Below are 23,232 nucleotides of genomic sequence, written 5' to 3'. Positions count from 1 at the left end.
GTAAGGCTGGAAGCGTTTGGCCTCATTGGCATCCGATTTTGCTGATCTGCTGTAGAGCTAAACCAGTGTCATAGAATTAAGTCCTATGTAAGAGTTTTTGTTTTATCATGGATGTGCAACTCAGAATTCCAGAAGGCTTTGAAACTTGTATTGCTTTTTAAGTGGAGGAAGTACAGTGCAGTATAAGTTTAGCTATTTGTCTTGCTTCGGTATAATTTTAGTTTTTCATAAACACAGAATCATGAGTTTGTTGGCCAATGCCAACAGTTCATAACTCTTGTGTTTTCTATCACTTGGAGAAATCTGGAAATGTGGCATCCACTACAGTTCCTGGCATGTTTTCCATTAGTGAAATGTCCAATGTTCACTCCAAAGGCTTGCTGTGCTGCATGTTTTACATCTTAATGCCACTTTTTAGTTTCTAACAAGGTCATATTTGAGATACACTGGTTGGCATTGCACAAGATACTCATGGAGGAGAACTAGTATGAGTCAGTAACAAATGTAAATTGACAATTTGTGTTCAAAGGAGCCAAAAAGTATTGGCTTGATTCTTGTGTTATAAAGCTTTCTTGATTCTGTTCCACTGTACCGCTTGATGTCATGCTGCTGCAGGGAAATAGTTTGGGAAGTCTTAATTACATATTTCTGCCACTGTATCCAACTTTTGATACATTCTTTAAAGTCTTATCTTCCAAGCAGGAATCTGTATCCTACTACGTTTCAGTGTCTGTGAGGGATAAGAAGCCAGTCAATGTCCTTGTCTTGTAAACTAAAGTATTACAACTTGTCATAAAGATAGAAGAGGAGCGAGATTGGGGCTCGTGGTATTGTTATTGGACAACTGATCCACAGACTGTGGCTAATGCTTTGGAGTCATTGATATAATTCCCATCACAGTTGATGGCATTAAGAGCTAGTGCAATGAGAACCATTATTGATTGTCATAAAAATTCATCTGGTACACTAGGGAAGGAAATCTGCTGCTTTTTGACTGATCTGGCCTATATGTGATTCCAGACCCATGGCATTGTAGTTGATTCTTAACTGTCACCTGAAACAAGCAAGCCATTCAGTTGCATTTAATCATGACAAACCTGATAAAAGGAATAGAACCAGATGGGATACCAAGTCACTGGATATAGCAAAGCCAGTTAGTAACGTCCAGCTCTGTAAATGCTGCTTCTCACTAACATCTGGGGCCTGTGCCAAAGTTGGGAGAACTGTCGCCCAGATCAGTCAAATAACGGATTGTCATGGCCCTCAGAAATATATCTTACAATATCCCAGATTGCCATCTGTGTAGTTCAACTGCCTTCCCAGCAGCACTGCAACATGCAGCCTCTCTTTGTCCAACTGACTGTGTAACTTTTGAAGTCCTCTTCAGTGAGACATGAAGTCTATGACCTGGCGAAAACCTTTACAATAAAAACTCCTCCCCCTCCCCATTGTTGGGTGAAACTGAACATTACAAATGTTTTGAAACCGTGAAATGTAGCACCCTTGGAAGTGAGTGAACCCTGAAGAATAATTCTCCCAGAAAGCTGGAATGAATTTAATCACACAATGAAGACTTGCATTTCAGAACTAGCTGTGCCTCTTACTAAGCTGTTCTACAACAGTTAGGATACTAGCATTGACTTGGCAACCCATAGCTGAAATATTGGTGTAATTGACAGCCACGGGTGAGCTGCTAGAAGACTAGAATGTGCCTAATGTGGTGCCATTATTCAAGAAAGGCTGCAAGGAAAAAATAGAGAACTACAGACTGGTGAGCCTAACATCAGTGGTGGGTAAGTTGTTGGAGGAATTTCTGAGAGACAGGATCTACATGCATGTGAAAAGGCAAGGATTGATTAGGGATAGTCTATGGCTGTACGCGGGAAATTGTGTCTCAAATATTTGATTGGTTTTTGAAGAGGTGATCAGAAGATAGATGAAAGCAGAACATTAGATGGAATTTAAATCAGATAAATATGAGATGTTGCATTTTGATAAGATGAATCAGGGCAGGACTTGGACAGTTAATGGTCAGGCCCCTGGGGATTGTTGACGAACAGAGAGAGACCTAGAGGTGCAGGTACGTAATTCCTTGAAAGCAGCATCACAGGGGGACAGGGTAGTTAAGAACATGTTTGGCATGCTTGCCTTCATCAATCAGAGCATTGATTATAGGAGTTGGGACATCGTGTTACAGCTGTACAAGATATTGGTAAGGACATATTTGGAATACTGCATACAATTCTGATCACCTAGCTTATAGGAAGGATGTTGTTAAACTGGAAAGGGTGCAAGAAAGATTTACAAAGATGTCAATGGTACTGGAGGGATGACAGCAACATTTTTCCTTGAATTGTAGGAGGCCGAGGGGTGACATCATTAGAGGTTTATAAAATCACGAGGGGCATAGATAAGGTGAAAGTGTCTTTTCACAGGGTAGGAGGAGTCCAAAACCAGAGAACGTAGATTTAAGGTGTGGGGAAAGACTTAAAAGGGACCTCAGGGGCAATGTTTTCACACAAAGGGTGGCACATGTATGAACGTGTTGCCAGAGAAAGTGGTACAGGTGGGTGCAATCACATTTAAAAGACATTTGAACTGGCCCATAGATGGGAAAGATATAGAGGGCTATGTGCCATACACAGACAGATGGAAACCTGGTCAGCATGATTGAATTGGCCTGAGGGCCTTTTTCTGTGCTGTATGATTTTACAACTCTAAATGAAAAATTGCCCAGGTATGTGCTGTCCTCAAAAAGCAGGACAAATTCAACCAGGCCAATTACTACTACTCTTGCAGTTTACTCTCAGTCATAATTAAAGTAACGGAATGTACTGTTGACAGTGACATAAAGCAACACTTAGCAATAACCTGCTTGCTGTTGCTCATTCTGGGTTCTGCTTGGGTCACACAGCTTCTAACCTCATCACAGCCTTTGTCCAAACCTAGTCGAAAAACACTGAATTTTTGAAGTGATGATAACTGTCTTTTACATCGAGGCAGCATTTGACAAATCAAGGATCCCTAGTAAAATTAGACTCAGTGGGAGTCACAGAAAATATTTCCCCACTGATTGGAGGCATCTGAAACACAAAGGAAAATGATTGTTGTTTTTGGAAGAAAGCTTCTCAATTTCTAAGGTCATCACTGCAGGACTTCTTCAGGATACTGCCCTCAGCCCAAACATGTTCAGCGATTCCATTAATGACCTTCCCTCCATCATAAGGTCAGAGGTAACAATGTGCAATCATCAGTGGACAATGGTCAGTATTGTTTGCAACTCCTCAGATACTGAAGCAATCAGTGTCTAAATGTAGCAAAACCTGGACAATAATCCTCATAATCTGTTCCACTCACTTCTCCTTCCCATCTATGGCATAACAAATACAATTTTTCAACCCCTTTCCATTCTGAAAAAGGGTAATTTGCAGCTGCAAAACTTTGCTGTAACCCAGGTTTGGCAAGTAACGTTCGCACTACGCAAATGCTCAGCAATGGCCATCTTTAACAAGAAAGTATCGAATGATCACCCCTTGATGTTCAGTAGCATTACCATCATTGAATCCAGTATTATCAACATCCTGTCGACTGTCATTGACCAGAAACTCAACTGGAATAGCTATATAAACACAATGGCAAGAAAAGCACATAGAAGCTAGGAATTCTGTAATGTATAACTCACCTGACTCTTCAAAGCTTACACACCATCTAGAAGAGAAGTTAGGAGTGTGATGGAATACTTCCCGTTTGCTTGGATGAGTGCAGCTCCAATAACACTCAAGACACTCTACATCATCCACGCCAAGGCATCCTGCTTGATAGGCAGCCTACTCACAACCTTCGGCATTCACTTCTTCCAAGTCCAATGCACAGTAGCAGTGTGTAACATGTATACAATGCACTACATGACTCACAACAGCTCATTTGACAGCACCATCCAAATCCACAGCCTGTGCCACCTTGAAGGCCAAGGACAACAGTCACATAGCAATATCACCACACTTCAAGTCACATATCATCCTGGTTTAGAACTACTTCGCCCTGAACACAGCACTGACTTGGGCTGCTACTTGGGTTGAGGCTGGCTTGGCCTAGTTGGCTGACCTCTTGTGATGGCCCACAGAAAGGTTGGCCCTCCTCGACCACCAGCATCTCCAGGCACCTGGCCATAAATCGGGGAGTTCCTTTTGATTTGTTAAGGTGGAGCACTACAGTGTGAGGGTGACTTTCTAGTACATAGAGTCTGAATAGTGTGCAGCTGTGTTTTAAATATGCACCACTGTTGTGAACAACAGGTTTCTGACAGGTTGTGAGCATGTCCACCTGTCTGGCAGTGTGTTTCTCTGAGAAGAACACTGAGGAGCCAGATTAATGAGGTGAAGAACAGACAAACATGTGAAAAAAGTTGCTGAGCGCCAAAGCATACCACAAATCACGTATGGCACAACACTCGTGCAGATGGGAAAATTCAATCCATATTCGTCATCTCCGAAGGGCACCCTTCGTATATAAATAATATGTGATATTATTTTATTTCCAATACTAGGCATCTCTATCTTGCCTGCTTTTATAATATTCAAGATTAGTATGGCCCTTGCCAATTCTCAATACACCAAATCGGGCGATGTACCATCCTTGGCGAATTTTGGAACCCTTTTCCTGGTTGTAGCCATCTGCACAAGATTTGAATATCAAATTTAGCAGCATGTTTCTGACAGTAGCGTTTTGTTAGTTAGGCTGCCGAACCAAATTATTTCATAAAAATTATTTATTTGATTTTCAGTATTTTCTTGCTACCTTCCCAGCTTAAGACAATGGATTTTAGTCTCCATCAATGGAATGACTTGTTTAAACAGAGGCTGATTCATATAGTAAGATCTGGTAATTTCCTATGAATTGCTTAAAAAAAGTTTCTCACTAATATTCAGATTTAGCACAATTCTTTCCATATATGAATGTATGAAACAGGAGCAGATGTAGACCATTCAGCCCTTTAAGCATGCTCTGTCACTCAGTAAGAACATGATTGATTTGTTTGAGTTTTGAATTCCAGATTCCCATCAATTCCAAATAACCCTGATTATACTGCCTGACAAAAATCTATCTACTTCTGCCTTACAATTATCGATTGCCTCCAATGCCTTCTGAGGCAGAGTTCCAAAGTCTCACAACCCACTGGGAGAAATCAAATTCTCCTCATGTCAGTTCTAAAAGTTGACCCCTGATCTTAAAATAATGCCCCCTAATTCTAGACTTACACACAAAAGGAGACATCCTTTCAATGCCCACCTTATCAAGGCCTGTCAGGATCTTGTACATTTCAATCATGTCACTCGTCACTGTTCTAAACTTCAGTGGTAACCACCCTGGTCTGTCCAACCTATCTTCATCAGACGTCCAAATCACTTCCAGATATCAACTTAGTAAACGTCCGCTGAACTACCTCCATTGCATTTACATCATAAATAAGGAGCCTAAAACTGATCACCATTTTTGATACGTGATCTTGCCCTGTATAACTGAAGCGTAACATCTTTACTTTTTAATCCTTTCCTCTTCTAATACAGGTTGGCATTCCATTAACTGGCTTGATTACCTGCATACTAATGTTTTTGTGACTTGAGTGTAAACACTTACATTCCTGAGCATCTCAAAGTTCTGCAGTTGTTTTCCTTTTAAGAAATTGTCAGCTTATTGCATTCTTCTTGTCAAAGTAGACAACTTGATATTTTCCATCTGCAAGAATGTTTTCCCACTTAATCTATCTGCATTTATCTGTGAGTTCTGTATGCCGTCTGCACAGCCTACTTTCTAGCCTATCTTGATGTTGTCTGTGGATTTAGATATCATGTCTTCACTGCCCTCACCTAAATTATCAATGTCAGTTTTAAAATGTAAAGACACTGATAGGGCTCAGGACATCATATCCTACCAATCAGATTGAGACCCACTTATTTATACTCTGTTCCCTACAATGATGAGCTGATGATGAGAATATTTTGGCACAACTGCATATTTCTTTCAATCTGAATGAAATCAACATTTATTGATGTTTTTTACCCTGTTGTAGAATTTGTAGTTTATAAAAATAATGTCAGTATTGAAGTATCAAGAGCAAAAGAAAAGCATTTCAATTAACTTAAAATAAACTAGTCAGGTAATGCTAAGCTTGAATCCTAAAATCCTGAAAATTTGAGGGGGTAAGAAAGACTGAAATAATTTCAAAAATCCACAATTTGAAAGCCTTGGACATGAATAACACTTCAGTATTAGGTTTGGAACTTCGAAACAAATAAGAAAGACCAGAATACCAACTAAAAAGTAAGAAATGAGAGGGTAAGGTTAGGTGGCAGTAGTGAAAGGAGAAGTATGATCATGACAATGTGAATCTGGAAGGTTTGTCAAGATATTTGTCAAAGCAATGCTTATCTAAATAAGTATATGCACACACATACACACACCATATTTCATAGTGTACAACTGATGTTTGGAATAACACTGTGAAACAGCCTTCTTACAAAAAACAACGCTGCACTTTCTTATTGGTGTTTTGAAAACCAAGGTTGTTTCCAGTAGCAACAGTACTTGTTGTGTTTTATAAAATTAAAAGCAGAGTAAGCAGCTTGTGCTGTGATGATTAGCAGGCCCTAACAATCAGGACAGGTCTATTGGATTGTATAATTTTAATACCCAGTCTTTTTGGATTGTGAAACACAAGTAACTTACTGGTGATGATTAATAGATGACAAAGTACCCTATCATTTATTTGCTATAAAGAAAATCCAAAATTCTGAAAAATTAAAAATTAGGGTTAGCACAATAACTTTGAAGGCATTTTCATTGACAGGATAGAATTTATTAATTTTACTGTTTGATATTGAAAATTACTACTTACAAAATATTAAATGGGGTATGACACTGCATTGGTGACTGGAAAATTCAAATTTACTTAGAAGTAATCAGTCTCTTAGGCCATCATAACAAATTCAATGTAAATTACCCCATATTATTACTTCTGTTTAGTTGCAAATTATGATATAGGCCAAATAATGTTCCATAGAATGTACTTTATATTAAATAATTGTTTGATAGAATAGAACTTCATTGCTGCACAAAGACACGATTTGTCAAAGATTTTCATCTTGCATTCATCCAGACAATTCACAAGAATATCAATCCAAGGAGCAAACCACATTTATTGTCTATGAGAAGAGAATGTTGATTGTTTGGAAGATGGATGGTGATTAATAGAGGCATTGCTATGGAGCATGCATCAATTAACAATTAACTGCAGAAATTTTAAACCAGGGTGTATTCTGTAATGTTTCCATCACTGACCCATATCAAAGTTATAAGGAAAGAACGGGATCACTCTTGTGATTTTTATAGTCCTAGAAAATTATTTGTTGGATCAATAATGTATTGGAATTGTAACTAATACCATATGATAAAAAGTTAAAAAGATTACAAAGAATAATTTGCATCAGTTACTCTTCAAAAGATTTTGAATCTTATTGCTTTAAAAATGATCTTTAATGTGCTTCTCTCCAATTGACAGCATTTCATAATTGTGTCACAGTTACATGCCATGGAGCAAATGTTGTAACTAAAAAATATTTATTAAAGTATCAGAAAATTTTTATATTCATGTTAAACTTAATTTTGCTTTTAGGATTTGAAGCCCGGTAATTTGACTATAAATAAAGATTGTGGCTTGAAGGTAATTGATTTGTTTTGATTGTAAAATATGTTTTACTTTGTGTAGTGTTTATCTAACATCTGAGGTTTCAAATTGAATTTTCTATACTTTTGACTTCAAATTACAATTAATTTAACAGGAAAATATAATACAGTTGTAGACTGATAGTACAGTGCAGAAACTTGTGTAACTTTTATCTAAAAACAATTCAGTTTCGTTTACATAGATATTTTGTAGTCATATGATATGTAACCAGGCTGATTACACCATTTAGTTCAGGTTGCTGATTATTTTCAACATGAGCAGTGGTCCCAATTCTGTCTGCTTGCTTTGCTCCCCTATTGTAGCGTTCCCCATTCCTTTAACCACCTATCTAGTCTATCCTCAGTTGTTGACAAAATCTCTCTTCCTGTCACCAACAATACAGTTCACAAACTCTGAAACTTCTGTGTGAAGATAAATATTTTCCCTGTTCTATTCTTTTTATTACCATACATGGTTAATCTTGACAATATTATGGCACTGTAAAACTCCCAGTATCCATAATTTAAACCCTATGTAAACCAGTAATCTCTGGTTAATAAAAACAGCACCATTTTTAAAAAGAGATAGCAAGAACTGCAGATGCTGGAGTCAGAGATAACATAGTGTGGAGCTGGAGGAACACTTCTTCCTGAAGAAGGGTCCTGACCCAAAACATTAGTTTTCCCGATGCTGCCTGGCTGCTATGTTCCTTAAGCTCCACGCTTTGTTATCACCATTTTTAAACATTTTTCTTTTGTATTTCCTCATAAAGTCAGCATTCAAGGGAATCTATGCTGTACTTCTGTATTGCATCAACATGCTTTCTACAATGTCAAATTCTCTTACATCTTGATTTTTATATCTAACACTTGCCATAAAACCAGTTAACTTTCTTATGGCCTTATCTTGAATAGCTGTGAACCTGAATCACCAAATCTCTCAACTTTTCCACAGCATTATTGCCCATTCAAAGAGACCACTTCAAATTTAATTTTATTGCCATTGACACTTTTATTAATTTCATCCTGTCAACACATTCTTACATCTTGCCTCTGCCATTTTGTATTCAACATGAAAGGAGAAGATGTAGTGAAGCCAAATTTGCTTATTGATTGATTGTCTGGGAAGAAGAAACTCTCTTCTGAGGAAAGGCAATATCTATACTCAATAGAGTGTAGAGAAATGAAAGGTGATCTACTTCTAGGTGAGAATTCCAAACATTCCAATTTTAAACCCCTTGCTTTGAAACAATGCCTGCTTATTATTTATATCTCTATAAGAGAAGTCATTCTCTTAGCATCCACCCTATCAAAATCTTCTACGTTCAGTAAAGTGGAAGTTGGGCAATTGAAATCTTCAAGGCTGAAATAGATTCTTAAACTATAAGGAAGCCTCTGTTTTGCGGAACAGGCAGGATGGTGTTGATACCAAATAGAGGCGCGGGTTTAGGGGCAGCCTGGTATCCTACTTCCATTTTGTTTTATGATCTTATGTTATCCTTCCAACTCCACTCATCCTTTTCTTACCTCATTTCCTTTTCATGGTTCACGGTTTGATGCAATTTCAAAGGTACTGACAGCCTTTATTACCCAAAGAACCATTCTCTGAAAGAGTCCAAGCACAGTATGTAAGGTTTTCATTGTTGATTCTCTCTCATGATTCACTGCTGGTAGGTATGGCACATATCCATTTGTGGACGTGTCCTTAACTATAGCTTAATTGTTATAATCAGGTGGGAAGGGGTAAATTTGCTCCTCTTTTGATTGCCTTGGTTGGGTGCTATAAAAATTTAATGATTCTTTTAGCAAGCAGCTATTACTGCACTCTAATTAAAACACAATTAATTAATTCACTAGAAACATGAAAAAGAAACAAGAAAATGTCTTCCTGAGTGAAATGAAGAATTTTGTTTCTTGCTAAACCTTAGACAGATAATGATGACAGAACATCGAATGCACACACTATCACAATCATAGGCTCAAGACCAAAAATGAATACTGTCTAGTACAAAAAGGGAGATGAAAGAATGTTCAGTTTAATGTCTTCAGGGTATCCTTGACGTATTAGGTTTTCACCTGAGATGGCTATTGATGCCTTTGAGTACTCTGTGTTCTGATCTTTCTACTATTTGTGTTGTCAGTGATTGCTTTGAGAGGGCTTCTTCCAGTTCTGTTGTTAGAAATCTGTCTCCAGTGTTGTCCCCAAGCAGTTGGTTGAAATCCACCTTACTTGCGCATTCTCCATGTTTAGGGTCATTGTTTTCAAGCTAAATAATTCTAGGCAGATTTTTTTCTCCAAAATGTGGAACTTCTTATATAGGTGTAAATTAAAAATAGGAGATTTGAATCTTCATACTTGATGTATTTCAATATTTTCAGCTACAATGTAAGTTAAATTCAGTTGAAATGAACTTGTTTATTTCATGGTGATTTCCTGGCCCTTTGGCCAGTCTGTGGTTAGGTGACCATTGTGGCCATTTTTAAGTCTCTATCTTACTTTTTTAGACCTTTTCAGTTTGTGAAAGCTCCATGCATTAAACACAGTTGATGGAACTCCAGTATTGATAACGTCAAACATTGATAACCCTTACTTTGACACTACCATGCCATAACTGAATAAACTAATATTCTGCATTCATATTCAGCTAAAGCGCTGCATCAATTCTGCTGATCAAAAAATGAGAAGAGCTCTTTTTTGTAATTCTGAAAGTTCATTGCTTCAAAATTATTAAAAATTTATAGAGTGAACCTTGTGTAAATGACTGGAATTTGAAATACTGGTTGATTATTGGGTTACTTTATAGTTTTCTTTTTAAAAAGGACTTTGATCAAACTGGAAAAGTATATTTCAATTGGACCTGTATATTTTTCTGACACTATAGATCATTGACTTTGGTCTCGCTAGACACACAGATTCAGAGATGACAGGATATGTGGTCACACGATGGTACCGTGCCCCTGAGGTCATCTTGAACTGGAGGCACTATACTCAGACCGGTGAGTCCTGATCGTGCTTAATCACAAAAAGTAATTAATTTCCAGGCAAAAGTAATTCAATTATGGTACAATTGAAGCTTATTTTGCATCCCAAGTTCAAAAGACATTGCTTTCAGTTGAGAACTGTAAACTCTAGAAATACACAGCAGGTTATTCAACATCTGTAATCACAAATAGTGACAAATTTTGTACTTATGTGACACTTCTAATGCAATAAACTTGTTAATGTGCCTCACAGAAGTGTCATCAAATACAATTTGTTAAGACCCATGTAGAGATTGTAGTTTGATCAAAATGTTATGTCTTAAGGAATGTATTAAAGGTGGGAGAAAAGTGGATATTATGGGAAGGAGTTTCAGGGTTTAGGGCTTTGACACCTAAAACATGACATGGTGAAGTGATTAAAATCAGAATTTCTCAAGATACCAGAATTTGAGGAGATCCCAGAGGGACAAGGCTAAGAAAGGACTTGAAATCAATACAGTACAATACAATGTAACACAGGAACAGGCCCTTTGACCGACCAAGCCGGCGCTGGTGTCTAGTTCTTAATTAGACACGCTACTTACTGCCCACATGCGGTTTCTATCCCTCTGTTTGCTTCTGTTCATATGTCTGTCAAGATACACCTGAAATATTGTTTATATTACCTACTTGCACCACCTCCACTGGCAATGCATTACAGGCACCCACCACTCTCTGTGTGAAAAATTTTCACTGCATTTCTACCCTAAACGTTTCCCCCTCTCACCTTGAACCTGTGCCGTCTTGTAGTTGACCTTTCTACCCTAGGAAAAAGTCTTTGATTATCCACCCTATCTATGACTCTCATAATTTTGTAGGCCTCTATGAGGTCGCCCCTCAGCCTCCATTTTTTCAGTAAAACAATCCGTGTTTATCCAGCCTCTCCTCATAACTAAAACACTCCAGATCAGGCAAAATCCTGGTGAACCGCCTGTGCTCCCTCTCCAAAACATCCATGCCCTTGTGGTAGTATGGTAACCAGAATTGCACACAATATTCCGATGTGCCCTAACTAAAGTCGGATACTGCTGTAACATAACTTGCCAAGTCTTATTTTCGATGCTCTGGTCAATGAAGGCAAGCATGCTGTGTGCCTTCTTGGCTACCCCCTCCACCTATGTTGTCGCTGCCAGGGATCTGTGAACCTGTATGCCCAGATCCTTTTCTATGTTGATGCTGCTAAGGGTTCTGCCATTTACTGTATATTTCATGCCTAAATTTGACCTTGCACCTTGCATTTGTCCAAATTAAACTCCATCTGCCATTTCTCTGCCAAAGCTATCTATATCCCGTTATATCCTTTTGACAGTCCTCTTCACTGTCTGCAGCTCTGCCAAATTTGGTGTCATCCACAAACTTACTGGTTAGACCACCTCCATTTTCTTTCAGATCATTTGTATATATTCCAAACAATGTAGGTCCCAGCACTGATCCCTGTGGAACGCCACTAATTACTGATCTCTATTCTGAAAAACAACCTTCCAACACTACCTTCTGTCTTCTAAGACCGAGCCAGTTTTATGTCCATCTAGCCAGCGCACTCCAGACCCCTGAGACTCTACCTTTTTGAATCAGCTTGTCATGAGATACTTTATCAGATGCCTTACTAAAGTCCATGTAGACAGTATTCGCTGCCCTTCCCTCATCAATCATTCTTGTCACCTCCTCAAAAATTTCAATCAAGTTGGTGAGACATGACCTTTCCCATACAAACCCATGCTGCCTATCACCAGCAAATCTGTTCACTTCCAAATATGGATAGTATGTTCTCCAACAGCTTTTCTGCCACTGATGTCAGGCGCATCAATGAATTTTTAAAATTGAAACATTGCTTAACCAGGGCCTGCGTGGTTCGGTGAACACAGTAATGAAGGGTGAACAGGATTGCCCATGTTGTATCATGGGCAGCAGAGTTTTGGATGACCTTAAGTTAACAGAGGGTAGAATGAGAGAGGCCAGGCACAAACATACTGGAAACATTAGGTCTGTGAATGAAAGATTGTAATTGTTTAAGTGTCAAACCCTTATATTTACAGATATTCTTTTGCGTTGGTTCAATTCTTGATTGTAATTTTCATTATTTCTACAGTTAAATATGAAGTATTATCACATTTGTGACATTCTTTAATGCTATTAAAATTGTTTGAAATTGAGTTAGCTGCTGACTGAGAACAAAGTATTTTATTAGCAAAACGTAACTAACCTAAGCCAACACAAGGTTTCTGTTGGGCAAGAAGGTTTACCCTACTAATAATATTTTATGATCCATAAAGCATAGCGTTAAGATTCAATGGCTCAAAAATGCATACAGTAAGCAAGATTATGTTCCATTTAAGATTTTATGACCCTCAATGCCTGAAAATGCTCACTTGCTGATAATTCTGTCATTTTTCAGCTATCGACATTGAAACTATTGGCAGTTTTTATGACACACCAAATGTCATTTGTCTACATTTGACTCATTCTTCCCCCCCCTCCCCCCCCAAACTGTTTTATTCTATATCCCATTTTATTTTTGGATAACATTCTCTGAACTCATTAGAATCTGAAATGGTAATGTATTGCAAACTAATAACTATAAAGAACCAATAACATGCCTGCTGTTAGTGCTTGCGGCAGATCCCATGCCCCAGTCATGGAAGTCTAACTAAATTCTGTTGGGTGTGGATGCCAGTTCATTTTTGTATTCCTTTATAAGGCTGACAAGCAAATCAAACAAGAAAAACTGAGATGTGATATGCTGCAGTACTTTGCACAACATCCTACTTTTTCTTAAATAAATGTTTTCAGGATGAGCGTGACTCTGGCAAGACAGCATCTACTCCCAGCCTGAGTCCCCCAAAAAGGCAGCAGTAGCTCAACTCCCCTGGAATTCGTTTTTAGTTATTGAATGTTAACCCCATTCTGGTCACGCCTAAAACTAGGCAGACCGTAAAAGCATGCTAATAATTTCTCAAGCCCACTCTGAACCCGTAACGCAGGTTCCCTGAGGATAATCTGCTAATGAAGGAAAACTCATCCTTTTAGGTGGATACACTTTGCAGTTGACTAGATCTGTATTGTTACTTAACAGGACGTCAGTGTACATCAATGCGCTCAGGTATTTTAGATGACCAGGACTTGCTCTGGGTTACGTTACAGTTAATGGAGTTTTAGATTACTTTAAATTAATGAAGGTTAAAACACTTGAAGCCAGTCAAGAATAATCAAGCCTATAACTAAAAGGTCATGTGGTAGTTAAGGTGTAAATTCCTTCTGATTTCTAGCATGGGTAAATTTTGATATTATAAATGGAGGATGTTTTACTTCTGCAGATTAACTAATTGTTATCCTTTATTGTTGATATGGTGTTCTGATATATAGAGTTCAGTAAACATAACTCTGGTTGAAGTACCTGATTGAAACATATGATCTAAAACACAATGCAGTGTTTGGTTTATTTTATAATCTAAAGTCTCTCACTTCTTTTAAAATTTCAGTTGATATTTGGTCTGTTGGTTGTATTTTTGCTGAAATGATCACCGGCAAGATATTGTTCAAAGGAAAAGATTGTATCCTTTATCATAAAAACTGAAAGAACTGTGGATGCTGTAAATCAGGAACAAAAACAAAGTTGCTGGTAAAGCTCAGCAGGTCTGGCAGCATCTGTGAAGGGAAAAACAGAGTTAGTGTTTCACGTCCGGACACGAAATGTTAACTTTGTTTTTTCTTTCACAAATGCTACCAGGCCTGCTGAGCATTTTTCAGCAACTTTGCTTATGTATCCTTTATAATGCCCTTGTAGTGTAACTCAAACATCCATAATGAGGCACGCAGATCTAGAATATATCAAATTCAAATATCCGGTCTATCCTGATCTTTGTTGAGTTTTTGGTAAATGTGCAACATTTTTTGTCCATGGAACAAATTACCCCATATTTCTTCAATACGTTGCTGTCCATTAATTCCTGCTGAATGATGTACATGTGTAGATGTCTCATGAGGACAAACTTAACTTGGCAAAATGGTCTCCTGAAGTTAAATTGCCATTATTTTGTTAAAACACCCAGATGAGAAGAGGTAACACAGTGTGGAGCTGGAGGAACTCAACAAGCTGGGCAGCATCAGAGGAGCAGGAAAGTTGACGTTTCGAGTTGGAACCCTTCTTCAGAAAAGCTGTTTCTCCATCTTCACACTGTTTTATCTCTGACTCCAGCACCTGCAGTTCTTACTATCCCCAGGTGAAGAGAGGACATTTAATGTACATTTATACAACTTTTGGGTTGAGGTGCAGAAATGTTGCATGGTCCGATGCTACAGTTAAAGTGTAAATGCAGCCTGAATCTGAACCTGGACCTATCAGATGCTGCAGCAGAATCATGGAACCTATAAGCCAATGTGAGTCTATTATTTCTGCAGACAAGTGGAATAAATTGGAACTGAAAATTCAAGAATGCAATAATCTGAGAAACACCGAGAAATATAAATCCCCCCTGTTTTTTGCACTTGTGGGTTTCCGTTTTTTCACATTAAAACTGTTAGTGATTGCTTTCTGGACATTTTGCATTTCTTGTTGCTTCAGGTGCTTTACTTAACTGGTGTATTTGCTTTTTGCTAGGGCCTTTAGGGAGATTATTCTTATTTGTCTCTCCACCAACTTACCATACTATGTGTTTGTGTCAGAAATTGCATATTATTGTTTAACCTCCTTTTGTTGACAATTTCAAACAAATTAAGTATTTGATAAATGCTTGTTTTATTAGCATTCATTGATTCTTGACCAAAAGAGCTAGATCTTGATCAGCTAGCACAGATTATGAAGGTAACAGGAACTCCTGGTACTGATTTCATTCAAAAATTAGACAGCATTGAGGTAATGCAAAATTTCTATTATTTTACAAATTGTTCATACATCAAACTCAACTTATACAGAACATTTAGATTTTGCAATACTTTGTTCCATTATTAATACTGTTCACAGATTTTTCTTTCTTATTTTGAAGGTGAACTATAACAATAATGCAAAGTGCTTGATCATTTATTTTAAAGAACAACTTTGGGCCTGTCAATGAGCATCCGTTAAGAATTATAAATTTGGTCAATTTCTGCACAAGGACCTTAAGTCTCAACTAGTTTACATTCCTATTTCCAGGACATTTCATGGAAAACCAGCCCTACCGTGCAAAAGATCAGGAAATTTCTGGCACAGATTGCATGCACTTAAATCCAGTTTCTGCAATATTTTGCACTCATTTAAAAATAGGTGCTAAAAGCCATTGCTAGCTTCAAAGCAGACCAGGTTCCATGTTGAATCGATCATCATGCATAGATTTTTAGAGTTAGCAAGGAGAAAAAGATAATTCTGAAAGTAACTGTTGGGCAACATGGCGGTTCAGTAATTAGCACTGCTGCCTCACGGCACCAGAGATCCGGGCTTAATTCTAGCCTTGTTGGCGTGGAGTTAGCCCATTCTCCCTGTGTCTTCATGGATTTCCACTGGCTGCTCTGGTTTCCTCCCCAGTCCAAAAATGTTGCAGGTTGGATGGATTAGCCATGCTAGAATTGTCTGTAGTGTTCAGGGATGTGCAGACTGGGTAGATTAGCCATGGGAAATGCAGAGTTAAGGAGATAATGTGTGGAGGTGGGTCTAGGTAGGATGCTTTTCGAGAGTCAGTGTTGATGTGATGGGCCGAATGGCCTCTTTTTGCACTGTGGGGATTCCACGAATCTATGAGAAGATTCATGGTGATTCACTCAACTCACCAGCAATTAATGGCTGCTTTAGGCCTTAAATGTGCCACCTTTGCAACCACTTACCTCCATGAAGAGCAAGCAAAGTGGCTCAAGTGGAGAGTGTGTGTGTGTGCGCAGCTAGCTGCATAGATGGGTTGGTTGGCCTCTGAAAGACAAGCCCTTGCCCTTGCTTTTGACAACCTTCTCCCTCCAACAAGAAAATAAAAGCACCTAGCTTCTCACTGTTGGATACCCTCTGGAACAGGCCTTAGCGCTCAGCATGCCTGCATCGAATTTTCTAACAGGATGGGGTACTTGCGTTTGTTGCCTATCACTTTTTAGATGTGACCACCCAAAATTGTCACCCCTACACTTCGGACAAAAAAAGGAAAACATTAGCCCATGGAAAGTTTTTGCTATTACACCTGTTTGCGACACTTCAAAAAAGCCCTTGAAATTAAGCCACTTCACACAAAAAAGCATTAATCGGTCCCTTTGAAAGCTCTCAAAACTGGCAATGCTTCTGTATGTTTCTAAAACGTCTTTTTCAGTTATCTAAAATTGTGATATGTCTGGTAGCCTAAATATTGATTTTTATTTTTAAGTGATAAACTCATTTTCAGCTGTCTTTAGTCGAGCTACACCAGGTTACCATTTTTAAAAATATGAAGGAATTACTTTCAATGCAAATTTTTTTTAAAAATGTAGCCTAAAATGCAGTTCAATTGCACTAGTTCATGAACAATTTTAAGTGCAATGAAATAAGAATACAATCTTAAGTAAAAATTTAATTTGCAAAATTAGCAAAACATTGAGGCCGGTTTTCATGGGGATCACTGATAATGTCCAAGAGCAAGTATGCAGTACACTTTTACGAGAAATGTTCATGGTATTATCACTGTATCACACAGCAGAGGTTCTGAGGATATAAAGTTCCCAGTTTCCACCTTAACTGTAGCCACTTGAAAGCATGCCACAGTTGTAAACAAGACGCTAAGTACAAGCCCAGACACTGAACTGACTCTTAATGTAATTTGTGGATGTACCAGAAGCTGTAATAAACATCCATTGATTCTTGCTGAAGGCAGAAGCCAACAAAACGGCAGCAGAACAGACATTCCTGCCCATTATTTTCAAATTAATTGAGTCAGTTTAGTTTGTACTTAATGCGTGAATTTCTGTTTGTTCTTAAGTCATTCTCCTTCAGTGCTTTCCTAATCTCTAATGTACTATTTCTTCATGCTGTTCTTTCATTTTAAATGTTTGAATAATTTTGTAATGCACTTTGCTTATTTAATTTTTCTGTACTTCTTTTTATACTTACTCCGTAAGACGGATTTCTCCTTTAGTAACTCCTTTTCTCAGTTGTCTTCTCCCTGTCTTGTGCCAATTTGTAGCTTTATTTGTTCCATACATTGAATATTCCCACATTCGTAGGTTCCATCTCTGATACCTCTCTCTCCTTCCTGGACACCTCTGTCTCCATTTCTGGCATCCACCTGGAAACCAACATCTATTTCAAACCTACTGATTCCCACAACCACCTAGTATACACTGCCTGTCACCCACCTTCCTGCAAAAAGGCCATCCAGTATTCCCAATTCCTTTGCCTCCTCCGCATCTGCTCCCGAGATGAGGCATTCCACTCCCGGGCATCCCAGATGCCCTCTTTTTTCAAGGACCGCAACATTCCCTTCACAGTGGTCGAAAATGTTCTCGACCATGTCTCCCGCATTTCCCACAACTCATCCCTCCAACCCCCTCCCCACGTTAATAACCAAAACAGAATCCCTCTCGTCCTCATGTACCACCCCACCAACCTCCAGATCCAATGCATCATCCTCTGACATTTTTGCCATCTGCAATCTGACCCCACTACCAAAGACATTTTCTGTCCCCACCCTTATCTGCATTCCGGAGGAACCACTCTCTCCATGACTCTCTTGTCCATTCCACATTCCCTTCCAGCCCCACCACCCTGGCACTTTTCCCTGCAACCGAAGCAAGTGCAACACCTGTCCCTACACCTCCCCCCTCGCCCCCATCTCAGGCCCAAAGATGACCTTCCACATCAAACATCCTGTGCCTCCTGCATTGCCACAATGACGCCACACGAAAGCTGCAGGAACAGCATCTCATATTTCGCCTGGGACCCCTGCAGCCTAAGGGTATCAATGTAGACTTCACAAGCTTCAAAATCTCCCCTCCCCCTACTGCATCCCAAAACCAGCCCAGCTAGTCCCTGCCTCCCTAACCATTCCTTCCACCACAAGCTCCACCCCCATCTCCTACCTACTAACCTCATCCCGCCTCCTTGACCTGTCCATCCTCCCTAGACCGACCTATCCCCTCCCTAACTCCCCACCTACATTCACCTTCACTGGCTCCAACCCCGCCTCTTTGACCTGTCTATTTCTTCTCCACTTATCTTCTCCTTTAGCCATCTTCTATCTGTCTCCCCCCTCTCCTTATTTATTTCAGAATCCCCTTCCCCTCCCCCATCTCTGAGGAAGGGTCTTGACCTGAAATGTCAGCTTTCCTGCTCCTCTGATGCTGCTTGGCCTGCTGTGTTCATCCAGCTCTACACCTTGTTATCTCAGATTCTCCAGCATCTGCAGTTCCTACTATCTCTTCGTAGGTTTCAAGTTGGCTCCTCTAACATGAAATTACATTGTTTATTGCTAGGCTTTTCTGTAAACTCTTAAGACATTCATTTTTCATTTTTAGGCTCGACATTACATCAGATCTCTACCCTACATTAAGAAGAAAGATTTTTCAGCTCTATTCCCAAATGTCAGTCCTTTAGGTAAGTTACGTGTTCACACATAAACAAAGTTAATTTAGTTCGTAACATTGGCTAAAGCGCTTAAAAACCTGTTTTTCCTCACTGTGAATAACCATTTGAACTCATTTACAATTTTAAACTTCGCAACAAGGTGAAGTTTGCATGGCCAAAACTTGAAAATCTTTTACAAGTACTGATTTGTGTGACACATTAGCAGTGGGAACTCGTTTTAACTTCAAACATTGAGTTTAGAAAACTAGAATTCTTTCTGTGGCTCAGCCAGACTACAATCATGTCATGGAAATGGCTGAGGCAATGATTACATGTAAAATAAACCATTCTGCTTAATCCCAGCACTGTGGAAAGTTACTGAGGGGTTACATTGAATTTTCATTTTTGTTAACGTTTTTGTATGTAGTACCAAATGTGCAAAAACCTGCGAAAATATTAAGTAATGTTTGTTCATTGTCATGGCAAAACATTGTGGATATTTAATTAAAAATGTTTAAGATACTTATGTTTAAATTTTAAATATCGAAGGACTTTTTTTGGAAGGACTTTTTGTTCCAGTATTTTCCAAAAGACTATAACAGTCCTTCTCATGTTTTACATAAGACTATGGATATATTGCACCAGCAATTTGAGAGCAGTCGATATGTGTGATGCTCAGCTGGTAATATCAGTTATATTGTGGACTGTAGCACATATATGCATGTACACAGTTAGACAGGATAGAGCTGTGGTTGTGTAATGAAGCAGCCGACAAAATACGCGTACAGTTGTGTACGCATTTCACGATTGCAGCAGCATTTTTTATGTTTGGAGGGAATGACTGGCGATGGACCTCCAGTTGTAAATGTATACTTATTTTTTGCAAATTTACACTCCTTCCCGCACAGTTTGTTCAGTTTGATGAGCTGGTTTTACCTGTTTGGGTTTTGAGGCTGACTGGTTCTTCTTTTTTGTGCATTTGATTTTATTTCAATCCACCAATAGTTGTATGACAGCTCCAAAACCAAACCCAGTGGTTCCCCCACATGTGAAATTCTGGAATTTCAAACAGATAAAAACAATTGATACAGAGCTGGGTGAGCAGGAAATGAACAGTTTTTGGCAGAGGATAGGATCAATAAATCAGCCACTGAGTGTAAAGAAGTAAGAAAACAGAGGTAGCTGCCACATTAACACCACTTTTCCTAGCTCAAATGTTCCCATCACTTCTGGCTTAGATATTCCTTATTGCTGATTTCTGGTCTTAAAATGTTAATTACACCAACACGGCCGATTTCTGTCTCCCAACTCTCGAAGGCTGAGCTAGAGGTGTTGGGGGGTGGTAATGGGGAAGGAAATATAAAACTTTTGAATAATGAGGAAGAAGTTGAATTTGTCTATTTTTTTCACAGGATGTCTCATGAAATTCACAACTTATTAAGTAGATTGTGAACTGTAGTTACTGTTATAGTACAAAGAAAAACAATGGACAATTTGTGCCTAGTAAGGTCCCTTGAATAGTTTTAAAATCAGTTATCAAACTAGTCTGTTTTATTGGTGGTGGATTTGAGTAATATTTACGAGGATGCAGAATACGTTCTTTGGTAGTCTTCAAATAGTGCCATGAGATCAGTTACATCTATCTCAAAACACAGACAGGACCTTGGTGTTTCTGAAAGATGGCACCTCAAAAAAAATAAGTACTCTTCCTGTACAAAACTAAAGCACTAGTCCAGACTGTGTTCAAATCTTTGGAACCAAAAGAACAACTGATGCTGTAAATAAGTAATAAAAGTTGCAGGAAAAGTCAGCAGGTCTGGCAGCATCTGAAGAACGGTCACCAGACCCAAAATGTTAAATGATTTTTTTTTCTTCATAGATGCTGCCAGACCTGCTGGGCTTTTCCAACAACTTCTGTTTTTGTTCAAATCTTTGGACTATTGCTTAATCTCACAGCCTTCAGAAGTCAGAAAAACAAAAATGACGTGAACTTGAGGTGAATAAAAGGTTAATGGAAGATAAATAGCAAGTAAGAACAGTTCAGACAGAATGAGAAAGAAAAGTTTAGATAACAGAATAAAGTTCAGACAGACCAGTGAAAGGAGTTTAGAGAAAGATAAACTTGGTAAAGTGAAGTTGCATTTCAATCAAATGTCATGCATTTTCAGGGTTCTGGAAGAAGCATCAGAAAAATAAATTCCATTATAAAGCCACTATACAAAAGCAATCATTCTAAACACACTTACCTCTTTTTTGCTTTTTCATTTGCCTATCTTCTGTCCTTTGTACAACTGCAAATTTTTCTCTGCATTTCTTCTTCACTTCATACACTCATTCCATTCCTCACTTCCTCACCCTGCTCGAACCTCATGTATGCTGAGAGTGGAATGAAGCATGAACCCTACAAATGTGCAATGACCATTTCAGAAGCAAGTTAATAGCATGACATCATTTTCCATGGGACCAAACGTGCAAATCCATGGGAATACCAAATAATCTAATAATCATCAACAAACTTGAGTAGTAAGCTATAGAAATATAGGAACTTTTCCAGACCGTATGCATCAGACATTTCGAGGCTGAGAATTTTGCTGAACTATCTGTACACCTTCATGTTGCATATTCAACCGGTTTAAGGTTAAATCACAATGATTGATATCATTCAGACCAATGAATAAATCAATTGCCTTTATAGATGTTTTCTCTAGGTCCTTCTCCACAGCCAAAGCCCTCTAAAGGAGATGCCTCAGAGGAAGAGAATCTTTGGTCAATATAGGGCGCTGGCTCTTCAAGGATTAGCCTAAACATTGACATAGCAAGTGGGTTAGATAGTAAAGCTTCTGTTGGTGATTTGCCTAGCACTTATGCTCAGGAGCAAGTCGTTGTGCCAAGGCAAGCTTAGGACTGATCTCATCAGACCACAATGTACTCTTGTAGATTTGCTGAAGACAGAGATAGAGAATTTAGGGGCTTCGTAATGAAAAGAGAACTGCTTCCCTTATAGAAGCAGTTGTACCTACTATCAAAGACATATATACACTCTGTTATGTTGTGTAAAATTATCATTGTACTAAATGGTATAGATTCAGAGCAGATCTCGCGACTGAAAACTAGACATCATAGGTTGTTGATGGCAGCAGCGATTGTACAATTGTAAATCATCACAATTTGCAGACATGCTTGGTCACTGGACCCATGTCTTTAGAAATGTCCAGAGTGGGCAGTGCTGTCTCTGTTTCAAGGAGCCACTAATCATAGCAAGGATGTTCCCATACTTGGCAAAGAGAGAACCTATGAGAAGCTGCTCCTCCAAATAATGTCTCTCTAGTATTCTCCCAATCATATATAGTTTTTCATCAGCACTTATGATTAGAGGAACAACTGGGAAGGTAAATGTTGTTTGAGCAATGGTGTGGGAAAACTATCAGCCAGTCTGGGCCGCCGTGGGATGGTTGTCATAGGTGATGGAAATTAAAATCTAACACTCAAACATCAAGTACTAACTCTTGAGAAAATTCCAGTTAGAGCCCTAAAAAAATGTCCTGATCCCTGACATTGTACCAGCTTCAAAGAAGTGGAACCTGATATGAATGACCAAGTTGTGTGCAACTGTCTAACAAAATTGTGGTTGTGAAATGTATTCTACTGAAACTTGCACTCTTGATGGTCATTTTAAAACGACACATGGAGTACAAAAGTGACAAGATTTATCTGAACCTATCTAAAATAACTGAATCCTATTGGGACCATATTTTCCAATTCAAGGTACAGGAAGGATAGCTTTGAAGGGGGGTCAAAAGAGATTTATTAGAGTGGCTTCAGTGGTGAGTGATTACAGAAAAGATGTTGTTGAATTCTGAAGGGATTTGATTGAGGTGTATAAAATAGTAAAGGTTTTGAAAGAGGCTTCAGTAAACTTCGTTTAAATTGAGTGGCAAGTGAACCAAAAAACTCTTAAACAAATGGTGGTTAGGATTTGGAATGCACTCCCTCCCTGATAA

At 38.7% G+C, this 23,232-nt stretch overlaps 1 protein-coding gene across 2 annotated transcripts in view; it reads left to right on the top strand.

The window, feature by feature from the left end:
* Positions 1 to 23,232, top strand: part of LOC125463010 (mitogen-activated protein kinase 13-like) — a 78,709-nt gene that overhangs the window by 46,947 nt on the left and 8,530 nt on the right. Inside the window, exons 6-10 of one of the 2 annotated variants that reach the window (XM_048553609.2) lie at positions 7,673 to 7,720; positions 10,605 to 10,719; positions 14,223 to 14,294; positions 15,516 to 15,595; positions 19,183 to 19,261. In XM_048553609.2, the coding sequence (XP_048409566.1) occupies positions 7,673 to 7,720; positions 10,605 to 10,719; positions 14,223 to 14,294; positions 15,516 to 15,595; positions 19,183 to 19,261 (394 nt within the window). The remainder of the gene's footprint in view (positions 1 to 7,672; positions 7,721 to 10,604; positions 10,720 to 14,222; positions 14,295 to 15,515; positions 15,596 to 19,182; positions 19,262 to 23,232) is intronic. The other variant, XM_059653409.1, reaches the window with a different exon arrangement.

This window comes from Stegostoma tigrinum, chromosome 21 (assembly GCF_030684315.1).
Source record: "Stegostoma tigrinum isolate sSteTig4 chromosome 21, sSteTig4.hap1, whole genome shotgun sequence".
NCBI lineage: Eukaryota > Metazoa > Chordata > Chondrichthyes > Orectolobiformes > Stegostomatidae > Stegostoma > Stegostoma tigrinum.
Note: the sequence above shows the minus strand (reverse complement) of the source record. Positions and strands in the feature narration are given on the sequence as shown.